Source organism: Pezoporus occidentalis, unplaced genomic scaffold, assembly GCF_034315485.1.
Source record: "Pezoporus occidentalis ecotype Australia unplaced genomic scaffold, CSIRO_AGI_Poc_V1 ctg122, whole genome shotgun sequence".
NCBI lineage: Eukaryota > Metazoa > Chordata > Aves > Psittaciformes > Psittacidae > Pezoporus > Pezoporus occidentalis.
Window position 1 is genome coordinate 2,143,064 of NW_026913016.1, and position 17,699 is coordinate 2,160,762.

At 42.0% G+C, this 17,699-nt stretch overlaps 1 protein-coding gene across 10 annotated transcripts in view; it reads left to right on the forward strand.

The window, feature by feature from the left end:
• The first annotated feature begins 667 nt into the window (after window positions 1-667).
• The window catches only part of TSC22D1 (TSC22 domain family member 1), a 95,968-nt gene continuing 78,936 nt past the window's right edge, over window positions 668-17,699 (forward strand). For 8 of the 10 annotated variants that reach the window (XR_009962529.1, XR_009962532.1, XR_009962530.1 and 5 more), the window contains exon 1: window positions 1,801-4,667. Coding sequence is in view for 5 of the 10 variants with exons in the window: in XM_062607390.1 (XP_062463374.1) it covers window positions 1,834-4,667 (2,834 nt within the window). In the remaining 5 variants the exon portion in view is untranslated. Of the gene's footprint in view, window positions 1,165-1,791; window positions 4,668-17,699 lie in introns of those variants that run through there. The other 2 variants (XM_062607387.1, XM_062607386.1) reach the window with 2 other exon arrangements.

Sequence of the window (17,699 nt, forward strand, 5' to 3'; positions counted from 1 at the left end):
CTTGTCACTCATACGTCTCCCTTGTGAATGCAGATGAACGATTTCACCTGACCCGCCGGGCGTCGTTGCCCCCGCCACCGGAACCACACCTCATGCCCTGCCAGCGGCTGGGGATCGGTGATGCGCAGCGGCCATGTCGGGGCGTGAGGAGTCACCCGCCGCGACCCCCGTCGGCGGACGGGGAAACACAAAGGGGAAGGCAGCTTCCGAGCGAGGCACCCCCGCTTTCCCCGTGCGCGGGGGGAAGGAACGGGCAGGAATATTCTGGACCGAGGGAGGGGAGGAAGAAGAAGGTGATGAACAACTTGAATAAATCTGCAACGGAGCTGAAGCGAGGGGGAGGGAGGCGGCAGCAGGAGGTCATGTGAGGCACAGTCATGCTGCGGGCCCGAAGGAGAGGCAGGGACGGCCGAGGGAAAGGAAGGAAGGAAGGAAGGACGGAAGTAGAGAGGGAGGAAGCCCTGCGCCCGCCCGGCGCCCCCTAACCATCCCGGAGTGCCGCCACACGGGGATAAAACCTCCTTCCCCCTCCACGGGCTCGGCGCCGCTCGGTAATTTCCGCCACGCAAACCGAACCCATTTCCGCCGGCCTCGGCCAGACGGGCTTTATGTCTGCCAGCGGGGCGCGCATGCGCGGCGGCTGCCGCCATCTTACGTTGTCTCTCGCCCGCCCTCCCCTTTAGCGAGCATTCCCCTCCCCCCGCAGCCCGCGCAGCGCCCTCCTCCAGCGCTCCGTGAGGAGACGGGGCCGGGCGGGGGACAGACCCGGCGGCAGGGCGGCCGCCACCGACCCGTGGGGAAGAAAGGACGGGGCAGGCGCACACGCGGGAGGAGGACTGTTCCCAGGCGCGGTGCTGCAGAGGAAGAGCGGGTGCCGCCTGTTATAAAGGGGGAGGAGACGGAGGGGGAAGGAAGAGCGTGCGGAGGGGAGCCTTCTCCAGAGACAGCCAGACACAGAGGGAGGAGAGAGAGGCTGCCTGGCTGGCTCGCCCTTCCTCCCTCCTTTTGATGGACTCTCTTGTTGGGCTGCTGCTGCTGCTGCTTTTCTTTTCTCCTTATTCCGCCTTTCTAATACCCAAAATGATTCAGCTCCATGGCTGCCACTGACGGGGATGTCCCTGCCCGGCTCAGCCTACCGCTGCCGCCCTCCTGTGCGCCAGTCCTGTACGTATCTGCGCTCTTCTACTACTACTACTACAGCAGTGATGGCGAGGGGCGCCGTCTGCCCCGCTGGGCTGCCCTGAGGGTCTGCCGGCTGCCCTCGCCCCGCCGAGGAGAAAGAGGCGGCGGCCCGGTGGCGCCAGCCGCGGCGAGGGCGGTTCTGCCGGCTGCCGGCGAGCCGCGGGGAGGAAGGGGCTCGCCCCCAGGGCCACCGGCATTTCCTCCGGCCCCTGCCCACCCCCGGGAGAGGCGCAGTCGGTGGGCGGGGGCGGTGGCGGCTGAGGAAGGGGGTGGTGGTGGCAATCAAAAGGGGGTGGGGGGGCGAGAGGGAGAAAGAAAGTGAATGGCGGAGGATTGAAAGTGTCACATTCAGAGGCGCTAATCTATAGGCGGCGGAGGACCGGTCCTCGCCCCCTCTCTGTCTCTGAGGGGAGGTGGAGGGGAGGGGGGTGGTTAGCGGCGGTGCCGAGGCGCCTCAGCCCATGCTCTGCGGGAGCCGGGGGGGTTGTGCGTGGTTTCTCTCTGCCCTGCCGTGAGCGCAAAGCTAACTGTGTGTGTGTGTGTGTGTGTGTGTGTGTGTCTGTCTCTCTCCATACCGGGGGATTGCACTCTTAAAATACACCCGATACAATGCACCAGCCTGACTCAGCCGCAGACATTAGTGCTAGGAAGATGGCGCACCCGGCAATGTTTCCTAGAAGGGGTAGCAGCAGTAGCAGCGGCAGCAGCTGCGTTACTGCTCCCACTGCACCAGGTACCGGCGTTGGGAGCGCTGCCCTCTCTGCCGAGGATTATCAGCCACCTTTGCTGGTCCAGCCGCCGCCTCTGTCTCCTGCAGCATCTTCATCAGCGGGTCCACAGCCGACACCCCCTCCTCCACAAAGCCTGAACCTCCTCTCGCAGTCTCAGCTCCAGCCACAGCCTCTTGCACAGACCGGAGCTCAAATGAAAAAGAAAAGTGGCTTCCAAATCACCAGTGTGACCCCTGCTCAAATATCAGCTAGTATGAGCTCTAATAACAGCATAGCTGAGGATACAGAGAGCTACGATGACCTGGATGAGTCCCACACTGAAGATCTGTCATCTTCGGAAATCTTGGATGTTTCTTTATCCAGGGCCACTGACTTGGGAGAACCTGAGAGGAGCTCTTCTGAAGAGACTTTAAATAACTTCCAAGAGGCAGAGACTCCTGGGGCTGTTTCTCCAAACCAGCCTCATCTTCCTCAGCAGCATGCTCCTCTGCCTCATCACCCACAGCAGAGTGTTGTGATCAATGGAAGTGTTCACCCCCATCATGTTCATCATCACCACCATCTTCACCACCACCATCATGGACACCACCATCCGTCACATCCTGGGGTGGGCAGTGCCCCAGTTTCCGGAGGACCACCGCCCAGTCCATCATTTAGAAAACTGTCAACAACTGGAAGCTCTGACAATGTTATATCAACTGCACCAGTTTCTGCTGCATCATCCACTGGTTCTCCGGCATCTGTTGTGTCTAATATCCGCACTACAAGTACTCCTGGCAATTTAGGTGTAAGTCCTGCTACTGGAACTAGTACCTTAAATAATATGGGTAGTGGTAGTTCTAGTGTGGCAGGTGGTGTGATTGGTACTATAAACTTGAGCAACATCACGAGTACTGCTAATGTAAATGCTTTGTCTGGAACTGGCAGCAATGTTAATGTGAATATCTTGAGTGGTGTTGGCAATGGTACGAGTGCTTCCTCTAGTGTCATTAACAATGTTACTAATCCAACTGCAGGAATGGCAGTTGGATCAAGCCAGCAGCAGCCTGCATCTGGCACGTCAAGGTTTAGGGTTGTAAAATTAGATTCTAGTTCTGAACCTTTCAAAAAAGGTAGATGGACATGCACTGAATTCTATGATAAAGAAAACACCGTTGCAGTTTCCGAAGGAGTAGCAGTAAACAAAGCAGTAGAGACAATAAAACAAAACCCGCTTGAAGTGACTTCTGAAAGGGAGAGCACCAGTGGGAGTTCTGTTAGCAGCAATGTAAGCACACTGAGTCACTATACAGAAAGTGTGGGAAGTGGAGAAATGGGAGCACCTCCTGTGGTACAGCAGCAAGCATTTCAAGGTGTGGGTCCACAGCAGATGGATTTTAGCAGTGCTGCTCCTCCGGCAATTCCAGCATCAAGTATACCACAGAGTGTTTCTCAATCACAGCTTGCACAAGTCCAGCTGCATTCTCAAGAAGTAAACTATCCACAGCAGAAGCCAGGGGTCCAGCCTCCTGCACAGGCCAGTCTAACCACTGTTACTGGGGTTCAGCCAGCCCCAGTTAATATACTAGGTGTATCCCCATCTATGGGCCACCAGCAGCCTGGCATTCAAAGTATGGCTCAACAGCAGCTACCATATTCTCAGCCAGCGGCGCCTGTGCAGACTTTGCCGGTTGTGCAGCAGCAGCAGTTGCAGTATGGACAACAGCAGCAGCAGCAGCAGCAACAGACAGTTCCTACACAGATGGCCACAGGTCATGTTAAGTCGATGAACCAAAACTCCGTGACAGGGGCTGTGCCAGACTACATTCAGCATCAGCAGATCCTTCAGACTTCAGCCCCTGCCATGCAGCCTAGTTCTGCAGGAGTAGGAGCAGGGCAACCGGTTCCTGTTGCCCAGGCACAGGGCATGCAGCCTTCAGTACAAGCACATCCAGCCGCTGCCCCAGCTCAGCCTGTTGCACATGCTCCAGCAGCAATACCAGGTGTAGGTACCAGTGGTCAAATGCTGAATGTTGGGCAGCAAGGGAGTGTAGCTGCTGTGGTGCAACCACCATCTGCTGCAAACCAAATTCCACCTCCAGTTATGCCGTCAACGGCTGCTCCTCCATCTTCACAAGTAGTGCAGCCTGTGCAGACAGGAATAATGCAGCAGGGATTACAGGCTAGCGCTTCAGGCCTTCCTCAGCAAATGGTCATTGCTCAGCAAAGCACTTTGTTACCTGTACAGCCACAGGCACAAGGAGTGGAATCTGTTGTCCAAGGGATGACTGGCCAGCAGCTGCCTGCAGTTAGCCCTATACCTTCTGCTAGTACTGTTCCTGCACCAACTCAAGCTGGTTCAGCTGTGCCTCCTGGCATACCTTCTGCTTCTATAGGTTTGGGACAGCCACAGAACATAACACAAGCTTCGGCTGTGCAGAATGGGAATTTGTCTCAAAGTGTTAGTCAGCCTCCCTTGATATCAACAAGTATAGGTATGCCAGTGGCACAGAGTGTGCCACAGCAGATGCCGCTAAGCTCTACCCAGTTCCCTGCACAGTCACTAGTTCAGTCCGTTGTAAGCCAAACTGAAGATGGCAGGCGCCCTACAGAGCCTTCCTTGGTGGGTTTACCTCAAGCTGCCAGTGGTGAGAGTGGTGTTGGAGTGTCGGCCGTTTCGGATGGCGGTAGCAGCAACGTGCCATCCTCTGCTTCCCTCTTTCCACTGAAGGTGCTGCCATTGACGACACCTCTGGTAGATGGTGAGGATGAAAGGTAAGACTGCTTGTAACTTTATTAAAGATAGATTGCCTGATAGCTTGTTTTGCACTAACTTGCAGGTCTCGTTACAGCCATTCTGTGAAATGAAGTAGTGTGATGTTTGTGTCTAATTAGAAATATTATTTCGCAGGTCCCAGCGCATGTAGGTATTCTATTAAAATACTTGTTTTTCTCTTGAGGGGGTGGGTTGTATTGATTATGCTCTGAAACTACTGCGTGGGTAAATTGTGTTTAACAATCTGTGACAGTGTGTGTCTTCCCATTGTATAGAGGAAGACAAAAGAATACTGTGGAATGTGGGTATGATAGTAGTGATTGTAGTTTAGATTATTTATCATATTGAAATAATATTTATTCTTAGGTTTGTTTTTTTTTTTTCTTTTTTTACAAGCCTGGACTTCATCCTGCTTCAGCTTCTCTTTTTCAAGTATTGCCTTTACTCAGGTTGAACCAGTTGTGAGTCTGTGGTGTATGTAGAAACCTTCTCTTTGACAGCCAAGCAACGCTTTAGGCAAATGAGTATGGTGGGAAAAGGGAGGTTCGGCCACACTGTTGTGGCTCTTTAAATTGAACTTGGGGCACTTTTGGTCTTGGTGGTTTTGCTTCAAAGTATTAATCCATTGTGAGAGCCGCTCAGGCCTGTGGAGGAGTAGTGAGCCTTTGAATTTGGTGCGCTGATTCTCTGTAGTCATAGTAAGAAACTGCACATGTTCTCCCACTTGCACTTTTTCAGATAAATGGCCATTGGCTGGTCCTAGTAAGTAGTATGTGCATGTCAATAGTCTTATTTCTTTGACAGTGTTTGCAGAGAAGCTGTGTCAGCTGTGAAAGGTCCTTGCATGTGCAGGCTGAAGTGATCTGAACAGTGGTTCTAGAGTGCAATTCTTTGATGTTAATTATGTGTGGAAATTCCTCACTGTATTGAGAATCTCTTGTGACACGCATTTACAAATGGACAGCAATACTGTGGTGGTTCTCCCTGAGAACTTCATGTCTAAGCAACAGCTACATTAATAGAAGTAACTTTAAGATAAACAGCTTGTCTTGAGAATGTGGGAGAGGACAGAAAAGAAAATCTGAAGACTTGTGGGGGGGGGGGTGGGGGCTGTAGGGTGGAAATAAGGCAGTAAACACCTACATAGGGGGGGAAATGGGATAGCAATGGGAGGTGAAGTGCTTCTTAAGTATCATCTTGGTGCCATATCTTAAATCAGGAGTAATATCAGTGGCCAAAGTTTATTAAAAAAAAACAAACCAAAAGAGGTTGCTGGAAGAGGCTTGATTCTTACTGTTGAAAATACTAATTCTATCAGCAGTATCTGATTATGTTGATCATGAGGTGTTGACTGCCTTAGTGGCTTTCATCATGTCTGTCTAAGATGCCAGAGAGCTATAATGAGTAGCAGCTTGTCTTCCAGAAGTGCTAGGAGACAAGTCCCAACACTGTTTCATTCTGATTGTTTTTTAGTCAATAAGTACATGAAGGTGGTAGAAGACAGATTGAGGTGTTAAAGCCCACAGTATCACCAGTATGCTACTAGCAGTGAATTTTCTCAAATGTTTTTTTCATTTTCCTTCCTTTGATCTTTCTACAGCAGGACATTAATTCTGCTCTTCATGTGTCCTGTTTGTGTTTGGTGGTGTTTTGTGTGTTGCTGTTTTTTTCTAACCAAGCATCCAACCAAAGCTCCTTAAGCTTTCAGGGTTGAGTAAGAGGATCATAAGCTCATTGATACTCATTGTTTTGGAAAATGACATCTAGCATGTGACTGTACCCTGATTTTAAGAGCATATGTTAGCTGTTTGTCACGATTGGTAGTTTTTCCAGAATACTTAAATCCCTCAGGGTAACAATAGCCAGAAATACCTTCTTCCTCTGTTATTTAGCTAGCCAAAGATCATATCCTTTCTTCTCCCATGCGCGTTGTGTCTTTGTGTCATCTCCAGGTAGACTACACTTTTGTTTAGCTGCTGTTGGAAAATCATTTAGATTCTTTACACAGAGCAGGATATGACTCTATTAAATGGAGATCAAAAATAATTGTGGTGTTTTTTTTTTTTTTTGCATGGCAATAGCAGTCAGGTCACTTGTGTCCAATCAGATAATTTACAGCAGCAGTTCTCCCTGTATATGTGTAACATTAAAAACTTAGTGCCATTGCTTCTGTTTCCTGTTCCATGGGATGACAGGGCGAGGTATTAACTGTATTGTGATCTTGACTGGAATTTCTTTTGGTCCGGAGCTTAGACCTCATTGCTCATTAAAGGTAGTGCAAGCTATGCTGTTCTGCTTGGCCTCTGACTTTTCTGGCCATTGGATTTCTCTTAATTAGAGTTCTCTAGAAAGGTTTTTGTTTGTTAGATTATTCCCTCTTCTACAGGAGACAAAGGGTAGTGTATTGTAAAAGTACATAAACATTTAAGAAGCAGGTATATTGTAAACATGTAAAATCCTAATTTCTCTGTCTCATGTGCATACACATGTATACATCACTGAAGATTCATATCAATACATCCCCAGTGATTATAAACCTGGCAAGGGAGAAGGTAGAAGAAAGAAGTAAGTGATGACATAACTGGGCCAGTGAAGAAGCTGTGAAATTCCATATAGTGTGCCTTTGAAAAAGCAGCTGACCCATGTAATGCCTGGTTTAGATTAACTCTCAGCATTCCTTAAACTTGTATATAATTGTGTTTAAAGATGTGCCAGTATGTTTAAGACTTTAGCCTTGTTCAGTTTTTTGTACACCATTTGCAGCTCTTTCTATGCCTGTTATCAGGGCATATCAGCCTTTTAAATATAGACAGTGTGAAGTGTATCCTCTTTGAAAACTGTAACCTTTATTTCCCTGGTGTGAATGATTGCTTTAATATCTCTTTATTTCAAGTCATGGTAAAGATTAACAAAAAAGGAGCTGCTTGGCAGAATGCTGTATGGAAAATTAATTTACAAACTTTATTAAAGGGAGGATACAAATAATACTGTTAGTTTCTCTATTTAAAAAACAAAGAAAAACAACCCAACCAAAAATCAAATGCAGAGAAAACCACCACCCCTAGTTCTCCTGAGTAGTCTTCCCTCAGCTTGTGTGGTATGCCATAAATATTTGTATGTTTGTAGATTCATCCTCCTTTCTAGTATTTCCATCTGCAAAAATGTAGGTCACTTTCTATTTTCTTAGCTTGAATCATGGTATGGACTCATTTTAGTGTGTGATTCTCATATAGTTTCTTGGTTTTGCATTAGTTACCTTGATTTATTAGTTCAGTTATTAAATCATGTCAGTTTTAGATATGATCTTTTGAGCTTAGTATTTCATCTCTAGAAATGTAGAAAAAGTTTTTTTTATGCTTTTGAAACTTAAGTATGGGGAAATACTTATACTGCAGTGAATTCTTTCGTATATTTATAGTTATTCAAAATCAGTTTTATATCTCTCCTAGACTATACTTTATTGTGCTTTGGATGCTTGCAGTAAGATTTTGTATGGACTTGTGTAAGTCTTAAGTTACCCGTGAGGTAAAATCTTAAAAAAATCTACGTATTTTGCAGCATTTATAAAGGCTGCTCTAACTGAATTATTTTAACTTAATCTCAAATGTTGTTTACCATTACTCAAAAGCAGTTTTTGTGAATGAAGGATAACAGAGCTAATAACTGCCTCCCTGTCCTTGACAGCATTTTCCATGGAGTTGCTTTCATTCTTTAGTCTGATGCACAAGCAGGTGGAAAAAAAAAATCTTGCATTTCATCCAACAGTGAAGCAAAAAACAGAAATGAGGAAAAGGTGATGGTGATGCTAAACACAGAAAATCGTCATAAAGATATTCTTTATTATCTGACAATCTCACAATTTTATTTTTCAAGAGAATTTTTTATTAGAAGATCCCTTTACAGCTAAAGGAAGGAAGAGGGGAGGGAACGTTTTCTGTATAGGATGTATGTTTTAGCTTGTTACTAAGTCTGTGGAAGGGCTGGAAGACTAAAACTGAATGTGAGAATTGAAAGACTTGCGAACAGCCTTTGAGAATCTCTAGTAGTAGTAACTAGTATTCTAACTTGTAAAGCAAGAATACAGTCAGGAAACTGGATCAATTTTCATCATGTATGTGAGTAGTAGGAAGGGTGAACAGGTGCAGATGAGATTTTTACAGCTGTAACTGAGTACTTTCCAAAGATCTTAATAAGATGTGGCAAACGTATTAAAGTAGAACTGGAAATTTCAGTTGAATGTTATTTTTGATGTACTTTTTTTTTTTTTCCCCCAAGCTGTTTCAGAGTTTATATGGGCTTTTTGTTTGCTGTAGGTCTTGCTTCTGTATACATGATGAAAAAGGGAGGTACTTCTAGAAGATACTTCAAAAAAAAGGATTTATGGTGGCTTAGCATAGATGGTGGTGTTTCTGGACTTGCATCCTAGGGGCAGTGTTGCTGTTCCTCATTTTTCAGATTTTGAACTTGCTTCAGAGTTATGCCATCAATTTGAAAATTGCATAAGTTGAGTTCAAAAAGTCTCTTCATATCTTCAATTTAGCTATTTATGGAAGTTGAAAACATAGTTACCCTCAGTAACGACAAGTCACATGAATAAAAAGAGCGCTTCGGCAAAGAAAACATGGTTGCTGTTGTGTCATGCTGAGAAGTCCAGCTTCTCATTTCATCTGATGAAATAAAATACCCGCTGTTGGTGGAATCGACTTTCAGCTCTCTGCTCCAAGTAAAGAACAATGTAGAATGTAGAGCCTGTACCTTGTGTATCTGCTGGCCCAGTGTAGGTGCCAATAACTGTTTAGATGGACCTTTTTCTGATGTCTTTTATAGATGAGTTCTGTGCATGCCATGGTGTACCTTGAACTAAGGATTGCTACACTGCTTGTATTGCATTGTTTTTTAAAGACGGGCAGAATTCAGATTTCAGGGGGTTATAAAAGCAGTAATTTAGCACTTAAGGCAGATTGTTGGAGGTGCTGAGAAATGTATCTCTCTAGCTCATAATGTGATTTTCAGAAAATGTTCCTTAGCACTATAGGCTGTGGCTGCTCTTTGGAAATGGTCAGTGTATAAGCAGACTAAATCATCTATGTATGTGTATGTAAAAACAAAAGGTTTAAAAATATTTCATGTTGAAAAGAAATCTTTGTTACCATTTTAAGATTTGCATTCTTTACAGGATAATCTGGAAATCAGAATAATCTGTTTGTTAGTCTGTATATTGGTAGTGAAGTGTTCCAGCCTTTAGAAGTTACTGTGATCTAGATAATGCCACAACAGAGTAATGACTGTAACAGTCAGTGGGAAGCTAGCAAAGTTTTGAGGATGGGAGGGGAAAAGAGTAATACCACCTCTGTCCCTGATAAAAATCCCAACACCCAACCCCCCCTGAAATGTTAATGCATCTTGTTTAAGTGTAGGTAGACATATGAACAGCATACCTGTGCTACAAAACCCCACCTATAATAAAGCTGTGCACTTCACAGAGGTTAATAAAGTAAGTAAGTCTTTTCGGATCTGTCAGCTTAGGAAGTAGATCAAGTTGTAAACAGTAATATTGCTAGTAAAGTCCTTTTAGAAGAAAGGACTACACATACCTGGATATCAGTGTAATAATGGCAAGTGTATCCTTGCTATGACCTTTTGGGGAATAATTTGTGGTCTGGATTTGCAGATTGGTGTAGGTGAAATGTAAAAAAACCAGAAGAGAACGATGTGTCTATTCTCATTGATTTAATGCACTGGTTCTCTTATTGATTAATTTATGAGACTAAAATGTGCTGTATACAATATGTATTGTATTTCAACAAATGACTGAAAAATTTTTTTTGAAGTGGGCCTATACCTTTCATTTACTGCACTCAGGCCACCAAAGGCAATGCTATTAAGGAAGAGCATGCTTTAACAGCAGACTAAGCAGGGACTAAGGGTAAGATTATTCAATAAATTATTTCATGGTAATGATCACCGTAAATAAGGAACTAGTTTATTCTCAATGCGATTGTACCAGAAACCATAGCCTAAAGCTAAGATGGAAGGAGCTCTTGAGTGACTAGAGATACCACTTTATTTCTTGTAGCCTGCTCTAAAGCATTCACAGCTAGGAATTGCATGATGGAAGTGCCGTATAATTATGGTATCAAACTGGAGCACCTGATCATCCTTCTGGCTTTAATGTCTTGCAATACTTTAACTCTTGCTGTGCCTTTAGAATTTGCTAACAAAGATAGTAAATATTCCACACTCAGCTGTGGTGTAGAAACCCTTATCAGCTCATTTTGTGCAAGCCTTCAAGCATCTATAGTGCATTATTGGTCTCTGATGCAGGGTTTGGTTTGTGGTTGCAGTTATATGGAAAAGTCTTCATTTTCCACTGAAGCTGGATAGACTTTCTCAAGAGAGAGATTTAGAGGTTATAAATGTTTGGCAGGCAGGGATTTTAATGATCCCATACGTGCAAATGCTAGAGTATTGCCTGTGATAGTTCAGTGTGAGTTACCTCACGGATTTGTTAGTACCTACTGAATGAGGACTTCTGTCTTGGGTACTGTGTAGAGGTCAAGAATGGTGTTTATAATAGTTCAAATGCAGTATTATGCTTCAATAACTAAATGAAATGTAATTTTTTTTTTTGCTCTTGCAAAGTAAAATATTGAACACTTTTTAAGGTAAAAAAGTCACACTAAACTGGTTCACCATTTTTCTTTGCAATTTCTTTAAATTATTTTGGTGTTATTTTTCATATGTCAGGAATTACTCCTTTTTTTTTATTTTTTTTTCTACTCTACAGTCTTAAGTTAAACTGATGGATCTTGACTTCAGCTAAATTGTTTCACCCTTTTTTTTTTTTTAATAATTCAGTTAGTAATTTTCCAGACTTTTCACTAGTCTTATCATAATATTTTAAGTTAAAATGTACATTCAGCCTAAACATTATTACTGTATATTTAAAATAATGCTGTAGAGATTATTTAAAAAAAACCCACTGCAACAACAAGACCATTTAAATGGGGCTCTATAAAGGCAGGAATATGTTTCAGTCTGAGTGTTGCTCCGTATGTGCTTCATGTATGAAGCCAAACATTCATCACTGAGCTAAGTGTGAAAAACTCGCATGTAGGTATGTCTGTATTTGGGCACTTAGGCCAATGTGTGTTGTCATGTTTTTTTCTTTGTGTTTTTGAGGTGTTTAGTGTTGGTGGAGCTTCATATATTAAGTACCTTTGACAGTCAGGACACGTGTTTTAAGTATCACAGGCATTCAGGCTTGAAGTCATTGTGTCAATTTGTTTCCTCTTGCAGTGCAGGGTTAGGGATGGCCCAGAACAGTTTAAGCTCTGTTCAGCGAGAATGGGTACCGAAACAAACCACTCTGCAATTAGCCTTCCTTGCTGGGGTTGTACAAACTGCAATGGGTACAGAGTAGGAAGAAGTAAAGCGGTTTGAGGTTTTGTTTATTATCAAGGATTAGAAATTCAACACAATTTTTAAGCTGACTGTAATCTTTGAAGAGCAACAAATGTAGGTACTGCTGATGCTTGTTTTTTTTTTTTTTTTTTTAAATGAAACTCTCAGAAAACTGTGCTTCATGTTTAATAAAACTTATGGGGTATCTTGATCAGCTGTTTATATACTTTTGAATAATCCATTCTTTTGAATACAGTGGAGGAGTACAGTTTTATAAATTGCTAAAACAGGCCGCAGAAGATCCTGTAAGTTTAGACATAACAAAGATATGAAAGGGCCCACAGACTGTTTTAGACATAACAAAGATATGGAAGGGTCCACAGCCTGTTAAAACAATAATTTATAGACAGTAGTTTTGGTAAGGTATAGATTTGCTAACAGCTGGAAGTTGGTTGTGAAGTGTTTTATAATGTCCTGCTTAAGTGTGCTAAACCACTTGGCCAGGCAGATTGTTTGAGCTTGTGTGTGATTTAAGTGCTTGTCCAGCCTCCTGTTTATATGTCTTTTTTGGGTGTGTGTGGGGGGTTGTTCTAATTAGCATGGATATCCAGCAGGAACTCTTCAGGGCTCTGATTTCTTCGTGTGTAATCAAGATTCGAACTGCTCCCGCAGTCACTTAAGCAACAGTATCAAAGTACTGGGCTAAGCACTGGGGACAGTACTGAAAGCTGCGGAAAACGTGGATACATGTTCAACCATAGTCTTAATGTCTTGATACATTTAATAGCAGAATTTTTTACCACTACGCTGCAGTGTAGTTGTTCAAGATGAGTTATGCAGGTAAGGTAATTTCAGCTCAGGGTGCTGTTAGTGTATGCTTATTTTTGTTACACTTGGTGCATTCCTGTAAGATTAGAAGATGCAAATCAAATATAAGTTACAGCGTTTGTTTGCGGACACTGTTGATCTTTTATTTGACCCATGAGTCTATAGATTACAGCAGTCCTAGTTACTGATAACAGAGTGTTAATCTTCTTCCATGCTTCTGTATCTAGTCAGTAGTCCTTTTAATTGCATAGTGTTAAGTTTCTGAATTTAGCATCTGTTGAGAGTTGCTTGTGCTTGGTTTAGAAATGGTATTTTTCTTTAAATTGTAAACAAATGTATGGTATAGAAATAACTTCTAAGGTTTTCCCAGTAACTTTGACCTCCCTGTGCAATATAGAGGGATGAAATCCCTGTCAAGATGAGAGAAAACTTAAATGTCTTTTAAGCTTCCTCTGACCTTTGCTTCACCCACCTCCATCACGGTTGTATATAGAAGACAGAAGTAATGTCTGGCAGGCATAACTTGTATATAAGAAACTGCAGAAATCAAGTAATTAAAAATGCAACCATACTAAATTTATATTTCTATGTATTTAGTGCTGTTACAGCTTGTAAGGAAGATGGTGATTAAAAATTAACCTGGTAACTCATGTATGGTTGTTTTCACTTCCTATTGTGACTGCAATTTTGAGATACTTGTCTTTTTAAAAAGGCATGAGCAAAAACTTCTCAGGCAGAATCTAAATTGTGAGTGACTTGTTTGGCATTATATTGCCACTGAGTTGGGGTAAGCATAGTAATAAAAATAACGTCTCGAGATTTCCTGGAAGATTATTTTCAGCTTGGTAATTTTACTGCATATATATGTCAAAGTATCATAATGTGTTTTTGTACCATGTGAAAAGATTCCATATGTCTCTGAGGAAGCTTGTCTGTGGACTATAAACATTTTAATTCTTACCTCTAGGTTGACTCTGAAAGAAGTGGAACGATTTTGTTCCCTCTAGGGTTTCATGAGGCTTCATGCAGCAATGCCTGCCCTATAGAAAAGCACATAAGGCAAAGCAGAACAGCTTAGAATCATAGAATAGTTATGACTGGAAAGGACCTTAAGATCATCTAGTTCCAATACCCCTGACATGGGCAGGGACACCTCACGCTAAACTTGGGAAGTTTCATGATTGTTGTGTGTGTAGAAATTTGTGCATGGTGTTAGTTGTCATTGTCCCTTTGTCACTTGCAGTATGGGGTTCTCAAACTCTGAGTGTTCCTGCAATCTAGCAAGGATTTTGTAGTAAGAATTAAGTTTATATTCAGCATTCTTGTTTGCTTGTTATAAGCTGTAGTGAAAATCTTTACCTGATCTTAACTTGAAATATCTGCTGAACATCTTGGTTAATTTCTTGGTAAATTATTTGGTTTAAAATTCTGAATGCTGCCTATCTATATACGTGTATATGAGAACATACAAGGCTTAGTTCTTAAAAAAAAAAAAAAACCAAAACAAAACAGAAAAAACAAACCTGAAACAACTGAACAGACTTGCTGGTGAGAAAAGGAGCAATTGCTGCTCTTATGGTTTCATTTTCTTGCATTCATGCAAAATAAGATCAAGTAAAAGTAAAATAGAAGGAACCATGAGTTAATGTCTACGTATTTTAAGTACTTGTTAAATAATTTACTGTAGCAGTCAAATGAATTCGAGGTATAAATGTACCTCTTTAATCTGTTGAATGAGGTTATTATGTTAAGAATGGATCAGCATATTGCACTGCCAAGTGTTTCTTTAGTAGGCCTAATATCCTAAATTGGGTGAAATGGCAAGTTACTCATAAATGTTCAGGGACTGGTGCAGGATGTGCATATGCCTGCATGTTCTGTTCTTTCTTTCCAAGTTTGTGATACTCTTTCCAGTTCCATAATTGCTTGTGAAAGGGAGGGGTTCCTAAGCACATACTTGATTGGAGGGAGAGGTGGGAGGAATGAAAGTGAGAAATGTTTATGGTGGTGATTTTGGTTTTCTTCTTTCTTTTTCTGGTGGGGAAAGGGATTTTAATTTTTGAAATGATATCAGGCATGTGTGTGTTAGAGCCAAGTATATGCAGTTCTTGGCAAGACAGCATCTTCTTATTTACGAGCTGGTAGCTAAAAAGGCCTGGTTGTGAACCGGGGCTCTGCTTTTCTGGCTGCTTTATAACAAAGAGCAGAAAAGGCAATCCTAAAGGACTTGCTGTTTGATGTCCATATCATTTCTGAATTGATTTTGAGACGGTGATGCTTTAAAGTAGGCAAAATCTTAAATGTTTTTAGTGGTTTCTGAAAAACCAGAGCAGCAGAGCAAGATAGTCTATCTATTCTTGTAGAGATGTACCCTGTTAATAATGAAGTATACCATCTCTGGAGTACTGCTGCATTGAAAATTGAGTCCCTGTTCTGTCACAAAAGCATGGGTTAATCTCTTTTGTAAGGTTTCACAGACTGCTCTTGGGATGTGTAGATTCTTAGTGCTGCTTGTTTATGCTGGAGCATGGTGAAGTAAATGAGCAGTCTTTTTATTTCATTGGAAATTAACATGTAAATGGAAGATGATGGCTTGCATGAAGATATTTTACAGCTTCCAGAGAGTTCTGTGATCTGTGGAAGAGAGAAAATAAGTAATAACAAGTTATAGCAGGCCGTTGTGGCTAGCAGTACTTATCTTTACTTTTTGCATTTGCCTGACCAGAATCCAGTCTCTGGGAATGCTTAATATGTATATTTACTGTCTACATACTAAAAATATTTAGAACATGCTTTTTAGTGCCTGTGAAGTTACTGGATAAAACTGTTTTCTTGTAAAGTATTACAAGTAGACCTCCAAAGAATTCTGTAAATGATGTTGAAATTGTGTGAAGCATTTGTAGGTATTTCCAAATAGAGTTTTGTCTTGATTTTTACTGATGTGAAATTTAAGAAAGCCATGCAAGCTTCCCTCTTAATACTTCTGAATTGGGGAGATGTTTAAGGATGCTTGCTTATTCCAATCTCAGAACATGATAAACTAAATCATTCTTAATGTTCCAAGAACATCTGTATTTTACAAATATGCAGAATGTCTTACTCATGATTATGTTGCAAGAACAAAAAAAAAAGAAAACAACACTGGGATATCTTCTTAAATAATGGATGTTGTGTTAGATGGATGATCAAGTCAGATCAATGTAACCATGCAGTTATCCAAAATCCCAGATACCCTTTCTTTAGTGCTTCTACATCGGCTTTAAAAATCCTTTTATTTGGTGAATTTACAGTTACTCTATAGAATTCCTTCCTCAGGGTTGCTTTTTGAGTCAGATAGCTCGAACAGAAGTACTTTCTAGGCGCTAGACCTGCTGTCTGGGATGTAAGAAGGGGTCGGTATCTTCTGGTTTAAGCCTGTGGCCTTTGTGGATGCAGACTAACCTTCTTATGCTTTTGTTCCTGTGATTAACTAGACCAGTCATGTAGATTACATTCATCGAATAATACTGCCATGTGGGTTTGCACAATTTTGCTCAGCAGTTGCATGTTTTTCAGCCACTGATTTGTGTTTTCTGCCTCTATTGAAAGAGGCAAGATGCAAAAACAAAGCCCTTACAGAAATTATGAGGTTGCCAGAAAGATCTGCATTTTGCCTCAGAAATAGAGTTAAAAGAAGTAGTTACCACTGGTAGTCTTGTCTGCCTAAAGTGACCACAAAAGAAATGTATCAAACATAATTGCTGGGAAAAGCAGGCTTTTTTTCTTTATAAAAGAAGATCTAGGCATGTCTGAATACTATTTAGTTATGGTGTCTGTCAGTGAATGTGACTAGTTTCTGTAGGATTGTCCTTAAGTGATAAACAAAGGTTGTTTGTAATCTCAAACTGATAAGAAATGGTTTGAAATGCAGTATCTGAAAAGAGATTTGCAATTTTTTTCTGGTGACATAAGCAGCTTTTCTCTCTGTAAGTATATTGATGTGAGTTGAATTAAGATTGCAGAGACATGAAATGTGAAAATTAAGACTCTCTTCAGTTCTGGCTTTTCTGAAAAATAAAAGTCGTGTATAAAACATGCCAATGAACCTTTAGCCAGGATGGCTGTTCTTTGACTTGGCAACTTGATCTTTAAGGGACATACTTGTGTTAATTCGTCTGCATAAGTAATGGATAACAGTAACAGAGCAAGCTGCTGAAGAAGGAAGCTGAATAAAGACCTGTGGAGAACTTGAAAATACTGAATTATTTTTTGGAACAGTTTATAGTGGAGATTCTGAACCTTTAGCTTTCTACGAGAAAGGTATTTGGAAACATATGTACTGTTCTTACCATCCATGCAAATTGTTGGGAAGACATGGAAGAGTTTCTCTCTGTTCCCTCTTGATGACTTATGGCTATAGGCCCACTGCCATAGGAAGAAGTGGCTAGTGGAGAAGCATTTGACCACCTGGAGTGGGTTTTGCAGAGTGGCTAGTATGATACAGTGTTGTTGGGATACTGTAAATCCTTGGAAGTGACTGTTTTAATTTATGCTTAACTGTTGAGGCCAGCATCTTCCAGAAGTATTAGAAGCAATTGGTTGATATTAATTGTAGATTTATGAGGTTAATATTTTATGTGCATGCAGATAGCCTTTTAAGATTTCCTAGTGTATTTGCTTTTCTTGATGTGAACTGTTTGTGTTGTAGCTTCACCATATTACTGTTTCAAAAGTTTGTTCTGCTCCTTTCTGGATAATGTTGGCAAAAAGCTGTGCAAGTGTTGCAGGGTTCTGCTGCTTGAATTAATGCATTGTGTTTC